This window comes from Oncorhynchus clarkii, unplaced genomic scaffold (genome assembly GCF_045791955.1).
Source record: "Oncorhynchus clarkii lewisi isolate Uvic-CL-2024 unplaced genomic scaffold, UVic_Ocla_1.0 unplaced_contig_12638_pilon_pilon, whole genome shotgun sequence".
In the NCBI taxonomy this organism is placed as follows: Eukaryota; Metazoa; Chordata; class Actinopteri; order Salmoniformes; family Salmonidae; genus Oncorhynchus; species Oncorhynchus clarkii.
This window is the reverse complement of record NW_027261038.1, coordinates 322,501-337,500: the sequence shown is the minus strand read 5'-3', so window position 1 is coordinate 337,500 and position 15,000 is coordinate 322,501. Positions and strand designations below refer to the sequence as shown.

At 43.5% G+C, this 15,000-nt stretch overlaps 1 protein-coding gene across 3 annotated transcripts in view; it reads right to left on the bottom strand.

Moving 5' to 3' along the window:
• LOC139403910 (dual specificity mitogen-activated protein kinase kinase 5-like) overlaps window positions 1-15,000 on the bottom strand; it is a 125,682-nt gene that overhangs the window by 13,016 nt on the left and 97,666 nt on the right. For all 3 annotated transcript variants that reach the window (XM_071147105.1, XM_071147107.1, XM_071147106.1), the window contains exons 20-21: window positions 4,870-4,931; window positions 3,330-3,375 (exon numbers count right to left, since the gene is read on the bottom strand). In XM_071147105.1, the coding sequence (XP_071003206.1) occupies window positions 3,330-3,375; window positions 4,870-4,931 (108 nt within the window). The remainder of the gene's footprint in view (window positions 1-3,329; window positions 3,376-4,869; window positions 4,932-15,000) is intronic.

Here is a 15,000-nt window from a genome sequence, read left to right as displayed (position 1 = left end):
CTGTAACATGGTAACTCACCATAAGGTTGTTAGGAGGTTTCTATAGTCTGTAACATGGTAACTCACCATAAGGTTGTTAGGTTTCTATAGTCTGTAACATGGTAACTCACCATAAGGTTGTTAGGAGGTTTCTATAGTCTGTAACATGGTAACTCACCATAAGGTTGGTAGGAGGTTTCTATAGTCTGTAACATGGTAACTCACCATAAGGTTGTTAGGAGGTTTCTATAGTCTGTAACATGGTAACTCACCATAAGGTTGTTAGGAGGTTTCTATAGTCTGTAACATGGTAACTCACCATAAGGTTGTTAGGAGGTTTCTATAGTCTGTAACATGGTAACTCACCATAAGGTTGGTAGGAGGTTTCTATAGTCTGTAACATGGTAACTCACCATAAGGTTGTTAGGAGGCTTCTATAGTCTGTAACATGGTAACTCACCATAAGGTTGGTAGGAGGTTTCTATAGTCTGTAACATGGTAACTCACCATAAGGTTGTTAGGAGGCTTCTATAGTCTGTAACATGGTAACTCACCATAAGGTTGTTAGGAGGTTTCTATAGTCTGTAACATGGTAACTCACCATAAGGTTGTTAGGTTTCTATAGTCTGTAACATGGTAACTCACCATAAGGTTGTTAGGAGGTTTCTATAGTCTGTAACATGGTAACTCACCATAAGGTTGTTAGGAGGTTTCTATAGTCTGTAACATGGTAACTCACCATAAGGTTGTTAGGAGGTTTCTATAGTCTGTAACATGGTAACTCACCATAAGGTTGTTAGGAGATTTCTATAGTCTGTAACATGGTAACTCACCATAAGGTTGTTAGGAGGTTTCTATAGTCTGTAACATGGTAACTCACCATAAGGTTGTTAGGAGGTTTCTATAGTCTGTAACATGGTAACTCACCATAAGGTTGTTAGGAGATTTCTATAGTCTGTAACATGGTAACTCACCATAAGGTTGTTAGGTTTCTATAGTCTGTAACATGGTAACTCACCATAAGGTTGTTAGGAGGTTTATATAGTCTGTAACATGGTAACTCACCATAAGGTTGTTAGGAGGTTTCTATAGTCTGTAACATGGTAACTCACCATAAGGTTGTTAGGAGGCTTCTATAGTCTGTAACATGGTAACTCACCATAAGGTTGGTAGGAGGTTTCTATAGTCTGTAACATGGTAACTCACCATAAGGTTGTTAGGAGGCTTCTATAGTCTGTAACATGGTAACTCACCATAAGGTTGTTAGGAGGTTTCTATAGTCTGTAACATGGTAACTCACCATAAGGTTGTTAGGTTTCTATAGTCTGTAACATGGTAACTCACCATAAGGTTGTTAGGAGGTTTCTATAGTCTGTAACATGGTAACTCACCATAAGGTTGTTAGGAGGTTTCTATAGTCTGTAACATGGTAACTCACCATAAGGTTGTTAGGAGGTTTCTATAGTCTGTAACATGGTAACTCACCATAAGGTTGTTAGGAGATTTCTATAGTCTGTAACATGGTAACTCACCATAAGGTTGTTAGGTTTCTATAGTCTGTAACATGGTAACTCACCATAAGGTTGTTAGGAGGTTTATATAGTCTGTAACATGGTAACTCACCATAAGGTTGTTAGGAGGTTTCTATAGTCTGTAACATGGTAACTCACCATAAGGTTGTTAGGAGGTTTCTATAGTCTGTAACATGGTAACTCACCATAAGGTTGTTAGGAGGTTTCTATAGTCTGTAACATGGTAACTCACCATAAGGTTGTTAGGAGGTTTCTATAGTCTGTAACATGGTAACTCACCATAAGGTTGTTAGGAGGTTTCTATAGTCTGTAACATGGTAACTCACCATAAGGTTGTTAGGAGGTTTCTATAGTCTGTAACATGGTAACTCACCATAAGGTTGTTAGGTTTCTATAGTCTGTAACATGGTAACTCACCATAAGGTTGTTAGGAGGTTTCTATAGTCTGTAACATGGTAACTCACCATAAGGTTGTTAGGAGGTTTCTATAGTCTGTAACATGGTAACTCACCATAAGGTTGTTAGGTTTCTATAGTCTGTAACATGGTAACTCACCATAAGGTTGTTAGGAGGTTTCTATAGTCTGTAACATGGTAACTCACCATAAGGTTGTTAGGTTTCTATAGTCTGTAACATGGTAACTCACCATAAGGTTGTTAGGAGGTTTCTATAGTCTGTAACATGGTAACTCACCATAAGGTTGTTAGGAGGTTTCTATAGTCTGTAACATGGTAACTCACCATAAGGTTGTTAGGAGGTTTCTATAGTCTGTAACATGGTAACTCACCATAAGGTTGTTAGGAGGTTTCTATAGTCTGTAACATGGTAACTCACCATAAGGTTGTTAGGAGGTTTCTATAGTCTGTAACATGGTAACTCACCATAAGGTTGTTAGGAGGTTTCTATAGTCTGTAACATGGTAACTCACCATAAGGTTGTTAGGAGGTTTCTATAGTCTGTAACATGGTAACTCACCATAAGGTTGTTAGGAGGTTTCTATAGTCTGTAACATGGTAACTCACCATAATGTTGTTAGGAGGTTTCTATAGTCTGTAACATGGTAACTCACCATAAGGTTGTTAGGAGGTTTCTATAGTCTGTAACATGGTAACTCACCATAATGTTGTTAGGAGGTTTCTATAGTCTATAACATGGTAACTCACCATAAGGTTGGTAGGAGGTTTCTATAGTCTGTAACATGGTAACTCACCATAAGGTTGTTAGGAGGTTTCTATAGTCTGTAACATGGTAACTCACCATAAGGTTGTTAGGAGGTTTCTATAGTCTGTAACATGGTAACTCACCATAAGGTTGTTAGGAGGTTTCTATAGTCTGTAACATGGTAACTCACCATAAGGTTGTTAGGAGGTTTCTATAGTCTGTAACATGGTAACTCACCATAAGGTTGTTAGGAGGTTTCTATAGTCTGTAACATGGTAACTCACCATAAGGTTGTTAGGAGGTTTATATAGTCTGTAACATGGTAACTCACCATAAGGTTGGTAGGAGGTTTCTATAGTCTGTAACATGGTAACTCACCATAAGGTTGTTAGGTTTCTATAGTCTGTAACATGGTAACTCACCATAAGGTTGTTAGGAGGTTTCTATAGTCTGTAACATGGTAACTCACCATAAGGTTGTTAGGAGGTTTCTATAGTCTGTAACATGGTAACTCACCATAAGGTTGTTAGGAGGTTTCTATAGTCTGTAACATGGTAACTCACCATAAGGTTGTTAGGAGGTTTCTATAGTCTGTAACATGGTAACTCACCATAAGGTTGTTAGGAGGTTTCTATAGTCTGTAACATGGTAACTCACCATAAGGTTGGTAGGAGCAGGCCTCTCTTTGGGGAGTCTCTTCATGCTGAACAGAGAAAACAGCAGTTTTATCACAATGTTGTTTAAGCATACAGAGACATTTTCGAAGGTAAGACTATTTCATTTTGTGGTTCATTACTTACATTTTTCTATAAGTCATTTCCTAATGAGCATTTGTTCCTAATGAGCATCCAAGGACATTACTGACAAACCTGACAAGCCTAATTACCAGATTGTCCCAATGGTGCTTTTGTTACACTATGAGCTCCACGCAGTGGAAATGCTATGGCTAGTACAGTCTGACAATAAAATGTGTGGACAACCAGTCCATATTCCTCATACGAGGTCTCCTCGATGTTGTGTGTGTGTGTGTGTGTGTGTGTGTGTGTGTTGGCCTACTATCATTTGAACAATAAAGCTGATCAAAACCATCTGCATCAGCACCACTCTAACCACCAGCGCCAGCTCACACACACACATACACACACTAAGTACCCAAACAGTCATTGACCCTGTGTGAGGACCCTGCCAGTCCTGAGAATGAGGAGGGGAGATTCGTCAGGGCGACCTACATAGGGGACTGTGAAGGATTAGTGTGTGGTTCTAGAGAGGCCCGTCTGGAGCTAACCGAGTTACTGTGTGATGAATCACAGCAGGCAGGGACCAGGGACAGGACAGGGACCTCTAAGAATAGCCTGGGAGGTGGCAGTGCCAACCTGGTGCCAGGGCTGGGGCGGGCACGGAGAAGAGAAACAGAGACCTGGCCTGTTTGACTAAATAAGGCATAGAGATAGGTAAACAACAGCTGGCGGTATGTAGACACACGTACAAGGACATACACATGTAGAAACATGCACACACTGTTAAGGTCCTGCTTTTGGCCGGTAGGTCAGTCCATTGGGTGTGTTCCCCCTGCTGTGTGTTTATTAGTGAGAGCATTTGGCTAACAGGGGGCCAACAGACCATGGGAGACATGGTCAGTGTAAATATTGTGCTGTGTTGCTGCAGTAAAGAAACAAATCAGAGAGATAATTTGTTCTTCAGGAGAGCCTGGTATACTGGGATAAGGCCTGTCCTTGTTATCCTGTCTCTGCTAGCTGCCCCATTACCACCCAACACCATTATCAGACATAGGAGAGTGGAGGGCACTAAAGTGATAATGCATGTCCTACATGAGTCATCAAGTAAAAAAAATACAGCCTACTAAATTCATATTAACGATTACATTTAGTGTACTAAAGACGATGGATTTAAAATAAATGAACATGGTTGAGGTCTGGCCTTTGGCAAATTAAATGCTATTCAATTCTATCCAATTATTGAACTTAATTTTTAAACATATTGAATCTGTTGATTTATTAGGTTTCTGTTTCTAGGTTTATTTCTGTTCGGCTGAAACCAACACATCAAAAGGCTGATATTTGAGAGAGAGCGATAAGGGTTTTCTCACCTAGCTATTTTAAGATGAATGCACTAATGCAGTAAGTCGCTGTGGATAAGATCCTCTGTTAAATGACAAATGTAAAACAATTTGGCTCACCACTGTGTGATGAAGTGGACAAACTTCTGGCTGAACTGACCCACAGGAAGAACAGGAGGCTCCTGGGAGAAACACAAGGACACAACTGAACAACTTAAGACCACACAGCATAACACGGAAGCTTCTAGAAGGTTGTTATGTGATATCAAATCTGTCACTAAAAGCTAAACCCATTTCTTAATTTTGTTGAAGAGATCCACTTTGATAAACACTACTAATCAACATACGAATAACTTGAACCTAAATGAGAGATTTAATTACACAAATCTAAAAATCCCGATTCTTCACAATCACTGTATCCACAACTGTATCCACTGGTTAAGAATACAAAACCACAATTCGGAGAAACCCCAAACCCTGAACTACATAGAATTCTAGTTATTAAAACACATTTTGCTGAGAAAAGCCGACCTTGATAAAGAGGCTATTTCTAAACGCTGCGATACATTGTCCCGTCTTCTTAGTAAAAAGAGGTAGCTGCACCTGAACCCCACCTATTGTTGGACGAGCACAATGGAGTCAAGGAAAATAATCTCCTTTAGGAATCAGTGGGGGGGGGGGGGGGGTCGGGTGAGCACAAGTGTGAGCGGCACTGGTCATCTTCGTTCCGATAAAAATATTAAAGGAAATTTCGCCATGAAAGGCGAAACATTTTACTGTCAGATTGCAACTGTCATTTATTTTACATGAATGCCCTCTAAAGTCTATATTTTAAAGTATATTTTACTTGGCAATGGCACGGTATAAAATGTGTTTGAGGCATGAATACAAATGAAAACTTTATTATAATCGTATTGGGTAGTGTGTTACAGTTTGATAGTCAAACACTATAAGAATCAATTTGAGAACTTTTTCACCCGCTGTGCACTCAACAACCACAGTCAACTACCCCAGTCAGCTACCCCAGTCAGCTACCCCAGTCAGCTACCCCAGTCAACTACCCCAGTCAACTACCCCAGTCAACTACCCCAGTCAACTACCCCAGTCAGCTACCACAGTCAACTACCCCAGTCAGCTAGCCCAGTCAGCTAGCCCAGTCAGCTAGCCCAGTCAACTACCCCAGTCAGCTACCCCAGTCAGCTACCCCAGTCAGCTACCCCAGTCAGCTACTCCAGTCAACAACCCCACTCAACAACCACAGTCAACTACCCCAGTCAGCTACCCCAGTCAGCTACCCCAGTCAGCTAGCCCAGTCAGCTAGCCCAGTCAGCTAGCCCAGTCAACTACCCCAGTCAGCTACCTCAGTCAGCTACCCCAGTCAACAACCCCAGTCAACAACCACAGTCAACAACCATAATGAACATTGTAGTGAGACAGTCACAGAGGACTGGAGATGGAGAGACCGCGGGGGGATGGAGAGACCGCAGGGGGATGGAGAGACCGCGGGGGGATGGAGAGACCGCAGGGGATGGAGAGACCGCGGGGGATGGAGAGACCGCGGGGGATGGAGAGACCGAAGGGGATGGAGAGACCCAAGAGGATGGAGAGACCCAAGGGGATGGAGAGACCCAAGGGGATGGAGAGACCAAAGAGGATGGAGAGACCCAAGGGGATGGAGAGACCCAAGGGGATGGAGAGACCAAAGGGGATGGAGAGACCCAAGGGGATGGAGAGACCGCGGGGGGATGGAGAGACCGCGGGGGGATGGAGAGACCGCGGGGGGATGGAGAGACCCAAGGGGATGGAGAGACCCAAGGGGATGGAGAGACCGCGGGGGATGGAGAGACCTCGGGGGATGGAGAGACCTCGGGGGATGGAGAGACCGCGGGGGGATGGAGAGACCGCGGGGGGATGGAGAGACCCAAGGGGATGGAGAGACCCAAGGGGATGGAGAGACCCAAGGGGATGGAGAGACCGCGGGGGATGGAGAGACCTCGGGGGATGGAGAGACCTCGGGGGATGGAGAGACCGCGGGGGATGGAGAGACCGCGGTGGATGGAGAGACCGCGGGGGATGGAGAGACCGCGGGGGATGGAGAGACCGAGGGGGATGGAGAGACCGCGGGGGATGGAGAGGCCGCGGGGGATGGAGAGACCGCGGGAGATGGAGAGACCGCGGGGGATGGAGAGACCGCGGGGGATGGAGAGACCACGGGGGATGGAGAGACCACGGGGGGATGGAGAGACCGCGGGGGGATGGAGAGACCGCGGGGGGATGGAGAGACCGCGGGGGGATGGAGAGACCGCGGGGGGATGGAGAGACCGCGGGGGGATGGAGAGACCGCGGGGGATGGAGAGACCGCGGGGGATGGAGAGAGAGAGACAAAAAGAAAGCATGGTAGAGGAGAATTGAGGCCGAAGGGCAGCAACCTAAACCTCTTCAGCCAACAGAATGAAGACATTTAAACTGTCAAGTCAACTGGCTTTAAGCAGCACTCCTACATGTGAGCTGCAAAACAAACATTTCTAAGAGCCAGACATCAGAATGTGGTTTTATTACGATCCCAGTATTGTCTGAATCAGAATATAAGGAGGAACATTTCCTTTCTTAAGGGCCAAGCCCAACTTCTTCAGTCTCCTGATGTTGAAGAGGCGCTGTTGCGCCTTCTTCACCATGCTGTCTGAACGTGTGTGTGTGTGTGTGTGAGAATATGTGTGTGTGTGTGAGAATGTGTGGGTATTTCATGTGAATGTGTGTGGAGAGCACAGGCCAGGCCCAGTTGATGTTGTCCAGTAGATGTTGGCTCCCACACTGTCACCTCCCTCCCTCTATAGCTCCTCCCTCTCCCCTCCCTCCCTCTATAGCTCCTCCCTCCTCAGCTCCTCCTCCCTCCTCAGCTCTTCCCTCTCCCCTCCCTCTATAGCTCCTCCCTCCTCAGCTCTTCCCTCTCCCCTCCCTCTATAGCTCCTCCCTCCTCAGCTCTTCCCTCTCCCCTCCCTCTATAGCTCCTCCCTCCTCAGCTCTTCCCTCTCCCCTCCCTCTATAGCTCCTCCCTCCCCATCCCTCCCTCTATAGTTCCTCCCTGCCCCTTCATCCCTCCCTCCCTAGCTCCTCCCTCCATAGCCCCTCCCTGCCTAACTCCTCCCTGCCCCTTCATAGCTCCTCCCTCCCTAACTCCTCATCCATAGCTCCTCCCTCCCTAACCCCTCCATAGCTCCTCCCTCACATCCCTCCTCCATCACCTCCGCCAAACTGACCTTCAACACGGGGGCCCCACAGGGGTGTGTGCTTAGTTCGACTCCAACACTATAATCAAGTTAGCTGACAACACAATGGTGGTAGGCCTGATCACTGGCTACAATGAGACAGCCTACAGGGAGGTCGTCAGTGACCTGGCATTGTGTTACCAGGACAACAACCTCTCCCTCAACGTCAGTAGGGACGAGGAGCTGATTGTGGACTCCAGAAGGTGGTGGGTGGGGGGGTGAGCATGGCCCCATCCATATCGACGGTAGGCATATTCACAGGGCTGTAGTGGAGCGGGTCGAGAGCTTTAAAGTTCCTTGGTTTCCAAATCACTAAGGACTTAAAATGGTCCCACACCCACCCACCCACCCACCCACACAACAGAGCCTCTTCCCCATCAGGAGGCTGAACAGATTTGGCATGGTCCCTCAAATTCTAGAGCTGCACCATTGAGAGCATCTTGACTGGCTGCATCACTGCTTGGTATTGCAACTGCACCGCCCTCGATCGCATGGTTCTGCAGAGTGTGGGGCCGACAGCCAAGTACATCACTGGGGCCGAGCTCCCTGACATCCAGGACCTCTATACCAGATGGTGTGAAAGGAAGGCCTGGAAAATTGTTAAAGACTCCAGCCACCTAAGCCATAGACTGTTCTTTCTACTTCCGCAAAGCAGCGGAACCAAAGCATCAAGTCTGACACCAAGAAGCTCCTAAACAGCTTCAATCCCCAAGCCAAAAGACTGCTAAATAGCTAACAAAATGGCTACGCAGACTTTCTGACTCTGCACACACACACAGGAGTCTACAAACTCACTCACATTCCAACAAGCACACACTTAATTTGCTCACACACATTCATACTGACTTTACACACACTTCCACACAATCATCATATACACTGCTGCCACTCTGTTTATCATATATCTTAGTCACCTTACCCCTATACATATCTACCTCTATCACTCCAGTATCCCTGCACATTGTAAATATGGTAAACACTGACCCAGGAACTGACCCTGTATATAGCTACTGACCCTGGAACTGTCCCTGTATATAGCTACTGACCCTGTATATAGCTACTGACCCTGGAACTGTCCCTGTATATAACTACTGACCCTGGAACTGTCCCTGTATATAGCTACTGATTCTGGAACTGTCCCTGTATATAGCTACTGACAATGGAACGGTCCCTGTATATAGCTACTGAACCTGGAACTGACCCTGCATATAACTACTGACCCTGGAACTGACCCTGTATATAGCTACTGACCCTGGAACTGACCCTGCATATAACTACTGACCCTGGAACTGACCCTGCATATAGCTACTGACCCTGCATATAGCTACTGACCCTGCATAAAGCTACTGACCCTGGAAGTGTCCCTGTATATACAGTTGAAGTCTGAACTTTACATAGACCTTAGCCAAATAAATGTAAACAAAGGTTTTCACAATTTCTGACATTCAATCCCAGTAAAATGTCCCTGCCTTAGGTCAGTTAGGATCACCACTTAATTTTAAGAAAGTGAAATGTCAGAATAATAGTAGAGAGAATGATTTATTTCAGCTTTTATTTCTTTCATCACATTCCCAGTGGGTCAGAAGTTTACATACACTCAATTCATATTTGATAGCATTGCCTTTATATTGTTTAACTTGGGTCAAATGTTTCAGGTAGCCTTCCACAAGCTTCCCACAATAAGTTGGGTGAATTTTGGCCCATTCCTCCTGACAGAGCTGGTGTAACTGAATCAGGTTTATTGGCCTCCATGCTCGCACACACTTTTTCAGTTCTGCACACACATTTTCTATGGGATTGAGGTCAGGGCTTTGTGATGGTCACTCCAACAACTTGACTTTGTTGTCCTTAAGTCATTTTGCCACAACGTTGGAAGTATGCTTGGGGTCATTATCCATTCGGAAAACCCATTTGCGACTAACCTTTAACTTCCTGACTGATGTCTTGAGATGTTGCTTCAATATCCACATAATTATCCTCCCTCATGATGCCATCTATTTTGTGAGGTGAACCAGTCCCTCCTGCAGCAAAGCACCCCCACAACAGGATACTGCCACCCCTGTGCTTCACGGTTGGGATGGTGTTCTTCGGCTTGCAAGCCTACTCCTTTTTCCTCCAATCATAACGATGGTCATTATGGCCAAACAGTTCTATTTTTGTTTCATCAGACCAGAGGACATTTCTCCAAAAAGTATGATCTTTGTCCCCATGTGCAGTTGCAAACCGTAGTCTGGCTTTTTTAAAGCTTGCTGAGCGGCCTTTCAGGTTATGTCGATATAGGACTCGATTTACTGTGGATATAGATACTTTTGTACCGGTTTCCTTCTGCCTCTAGGAGACAGAACGCGTCTCCTTCCTGAGTGGTATGATGGCTGCGTGATCCCATGGTGTTTATACTTGCGTACTATTGTTTGTACAGATGAACGTGGTACCTTCTGGCGTTTGGAAATTGCTCCCAAGGATGACCAAGACTTGTGGTGGTCTACAATTTTTTTCTGAAGTCTTGGCTGATTTCTTTTGATTTTCTCATGATGTCAAGCAAAGAGGCACTGAGTTTGAAGGTAGGCCTTGAAATACATCAACAGGTACACCTCCAATTGACTCAAATAATATCAATTAGCCTATCAGAAGCTTCTAAAGCCATGACATAATTTTATGGAATTTTCCAAGCTGTTTAAAAGGCACAGTCAACTTAGTGTATGTAAACTTCTGACCCACTGGAATTGTGATACAGTGAAATAAGTGAAATAATCTGTCTGTAAACAATTGTTGGAAAAATGACTTGTGTCATGCACAAAGTAGATGATCTAATCGACTTGCCAAAACTATAGTTTGTTAAAAATAAATTTGTGGAGTGGTTGAAAAAATAGTTTTAATGACTCCAACCTAAGTGTATGTAAACTTCCGACTTCAACTGTAGCTACTGACCCTGGAACTGTCCCTGTATATAGCTACTGACCCTGGAACTGTTTCTCGTGTGTGTTTTTGGTTTACTTTATAGTACTACTGATATTGATTACTGCATTGTTGGGAAGGAACTCGCAAGAAAGGCTTTTCACTGTACTTGTACAAGTGACAATAATACTTGAAACTTGAATGTCAAAATAATATCTGTAATGTGTGTTTGCGTGAGAGAGAGAAAAGGAAGCCTATAAATTCCCTAGTGACCAAATAAATGTGTAACAGTGCTTGAGCAGCTAGCTTCTTTTGGCTGTACGGCCCACTGGCACACACAGCCCTAAAAAAGGATGTTCAGTCAAAAAGGGGGAGTAAACTGTTTAAATTGATTCTATCCTAGTCCATGTGGGTTTTAGTGACATTATGAAGGGCAGCGCTGAACAGTTGAAACTGGATTTTAGAGAGCTGATTAACTCTCTGCTAGACACTAACAAAACACCCATCATATCTGGCCTTGTGCCCTCTCTGAATCGTGGCATTGAACACTTTAGCAGGATTCTTTCTCTTCACAACTGGCTACGTGATTATTGCAGCTCAATGGGTGTAACTTTTGTTGACAATTTCAATACCTTTTGGAAACAAAACACATTTTATAAGGAGGATGGGATCATTTGGGGTCCTGGATCCTTTCACAGCATTATAAGGCTGCGATGAGACAATGACTCATCAATGACACAGCCCAGCTCAGTTAATCCCCACCATTGTGACGCAGAGTTGTCATAATGCTTCAGCAAATGTACATTACCCCAGGGGCATTGGTAGACACAATGTAAGTAACCTAATTGATGTGCCTCTAACTGCCCTGAATGCCTCTGCTGATCCTACATCTATTGTATGCAGCAATCATGTGTCTATGAACCAGATTTATAATGTTAGCACTGAGGTGGTGTTCCCTAGTAGGAAGTCCAATGTGTGCAGCTCACCCTGCACTAACATAAATAACATGAGAATGTCTACTTCTGCTAAGCTAAGTAAAGCAATGAAAACAAGCAAGCATCCCAGAAAAGTGCTCAAAATAACCCATGTTAATATATGTAGCTTAAGAAACAAGGTTAATGAAATTAATAACTTGCTAGTAACGGATGATTCATATTTTGACTATCTCTGAAACTCACTTAGACAATACCTTTGATGATACAGTGGTAACAATACACGGTTATAACATCTACAGAAAAGACAGAAATGCCAGTGGTGGAGGTGTTGCTGTTAATATTCAGTACCACATTCCTGTAAAGATTAGAGAGGATCTCATGTGAAATACTGTTGAAGTAATATGGCTACAGGTTCATCTGCCTCACCTAAAGCCCATTCTGGTGGGAAGCTGCTATAAGACCAAGTGCTAACAGTCAGTATCTGGATAACATGTGTGAAATGCTTGATAATGTATGTGAGAGGTATATTTTCTGGGTGATTTATATTGACTGGCTTTCATCAAGCTGCCCACTTCAAACTGTAACCAGTGCCTGCAACCTGGTTCAGGTTATCAGTCAACCTACCAGGGTAGTTACAAACAGCACATGAATGAAATCATCAACATGTATTACTAATGCTGCAGAAATGTGCTTGAAAGCAGTATCCAGATCCATCGAATGTAGAGATATCAATATAGTAGCCATATGTAGGAAAACCAAAATTCCAAAGGCTGGGCCTAATATAGTGTAAAAGAAGTCATACAATACGTTTTGTAGTGATTCATATGTTGATGATGTAAAGAATATCTGTTGGTTCATGGTGTGTAATGAGGAGCAAACAGACGTTGCACTTGACATATTTATGAAATTGCTTATCCTAGTTACTAATAAGCATGCACCCATTAAGAAAAATGACTGTAAAAACTGTTAAATCCCCGTGGATTGATGAGGAACTGAAAAATTGTATGGTTGAGAGGGATGAGGCAAAAGGAATGGCAAATAAGTCTGGCTGCACAACCGATTGGCAAACAAACTGTAAATTGAGAAATCATGTGACTAAACTGAATAAAAATAACATGAAATTAAAACTATGAAACAAAGATAAATGACAAAGAATTATAGTAAAAAGCTTTGAAGCACTTTCAATAAAATGTTGGGGAAAAAGACAAACTCAACTCCATCATTCATTGAATCCGATGGCTCATTCATCACAAAACCAAAAGATATTTCAAACTACTTTTTTATTGGCAAGATTAGCAAACGTAGGAATAACATGCTGACGCTACACATCCAAGTATATCTGACCAAATTACGAAAGACAAGAATTGCAATTTTTTATTCCGTAAAGCAAATGTGGAAGAGGTGAAAAAATTATTGTTGTCTATCAACAATTACAAGCACCCGGGTTCTCACAACTTAGATGGAAAATTACTAAGGATAATAGTGAGCGATTTTGCCACATCTTAAATGTAAGCCTACTAGAAAGTGTGCGCTTGGATGGAAGCAAAAGTTATTCCGCTACCTAAGAATAGTAAAGTCCCCTTTACTGGCTCAAAGAGCCAACCAATCAGCCTGTGACCAACCCTTAGTAAAGTTTTTGGAAAAAATTATGTTTGACCAGATACAATGCTATTTTACAGTAAAGAAATTGACAGCAGACTTTCAGCACGCTTATAGGGAAGGCTATTCAACAAGCACAGCACTTACACAAAGAACTGATGATTGGCTGAGAGAAATTGATGATAAAAAGATTTTGGGGTCTGTTTTGATAAACTTCAGTGCAGCTTTTGACATTATCGATCATTATCTGCTGCTGGAGAAACGTATGTGTTATGGCTTTACACACCCTGCTATATTGTGGATAAAGAGTTACCTGTCTAACAGAACACAGAGCCTCTCAAACATAATCCAGGTAGAATCAGGAATTCCCCAGGGCAGCTGTCTAGGCCCCTTACTTTTTTCAATCTTTACTAACAACATGACTTTGAGTAAAGCCCGTGTATCTATGTATGTGGATGACTCAACACTATACACGTCAGCTACTACAGTGATTGAAATGACTGCAACACATAACAAAGAGCTGCAGTTAGTTTTAGAATGGGTGGCAAGGAATAAGTTAGTCCTAAATATATATATATTAAAAAAAAGCATTGTATTTGGGACAAATCATTCACTAAACCCTAAACCTCAACTAAGTCTTGTAATAAATAATTTGGAAATTGAGTAAGTTGACTGTCATGGTCAAAACATATTGATACAACAGGTGCTAAGATGGGGAGAAATCTGTCCATAGTAAAGCACTAATCTACGTTCTTAACAACACTATGAACAAGACAGGTCCTACAGGCCCTAGTTTCTACCTTCTTAGCAACACTATGAACAAGGCAGGTCCTACAGGCCCTAGTTTCTACCTTCTAAACAACACTATGAACAAGGCAGGTCCTACAGGCCCTAGTTTCTACCTTCTTAACAACAATATGAACAAGGCAGGTCCTACAGGCCCTAGTTTCTACCTTCTTAACAACACTATGAACAAGGCAGGTCCTACAGGCCCTAGTTGTCACACCTGGACTACTGTTCAGTAGTGTGGCCAGGTGCCACAAAGAGGGACTTAGGAAACTTGCAATTGGCTCAGAACAGAACAGCACGGCTGGCCTTTAGATGTACACAGAGAGCTAACATTAACAATATGCATGTTAATCTCTCCTGGCTCAAGTGGAGGAGAGATTGACTTCATCACTACTTGTTTCTGTAAGGAGGTGTTGACAAGCTGAATGTACCGAGCTGTCTGTCTAAACTACTAGCACACAGCTCAAACACCCATCCACACCCAACAAGACATGCCACCAGAGGTCACTTCACAGTCCCCAAGTCCAGAACAGACTATGGGAGGTGCACAGTACTACATAGAGCCATGGCTACATGGAACTCTATTCCACATCAGGTAACTGATACAATCAGTAGAATCAGATAAAAATACACAGCGGGGACTGTGAGGCAACAAACATAGGCACTATACACACACACGTACACATGGATTTAGAGTTGTAGATATGTGGTAGTGGAGTATGGGCCTGAGGGAAAAACACTTAGTGTGTTGCGAATTCTGTAACAAA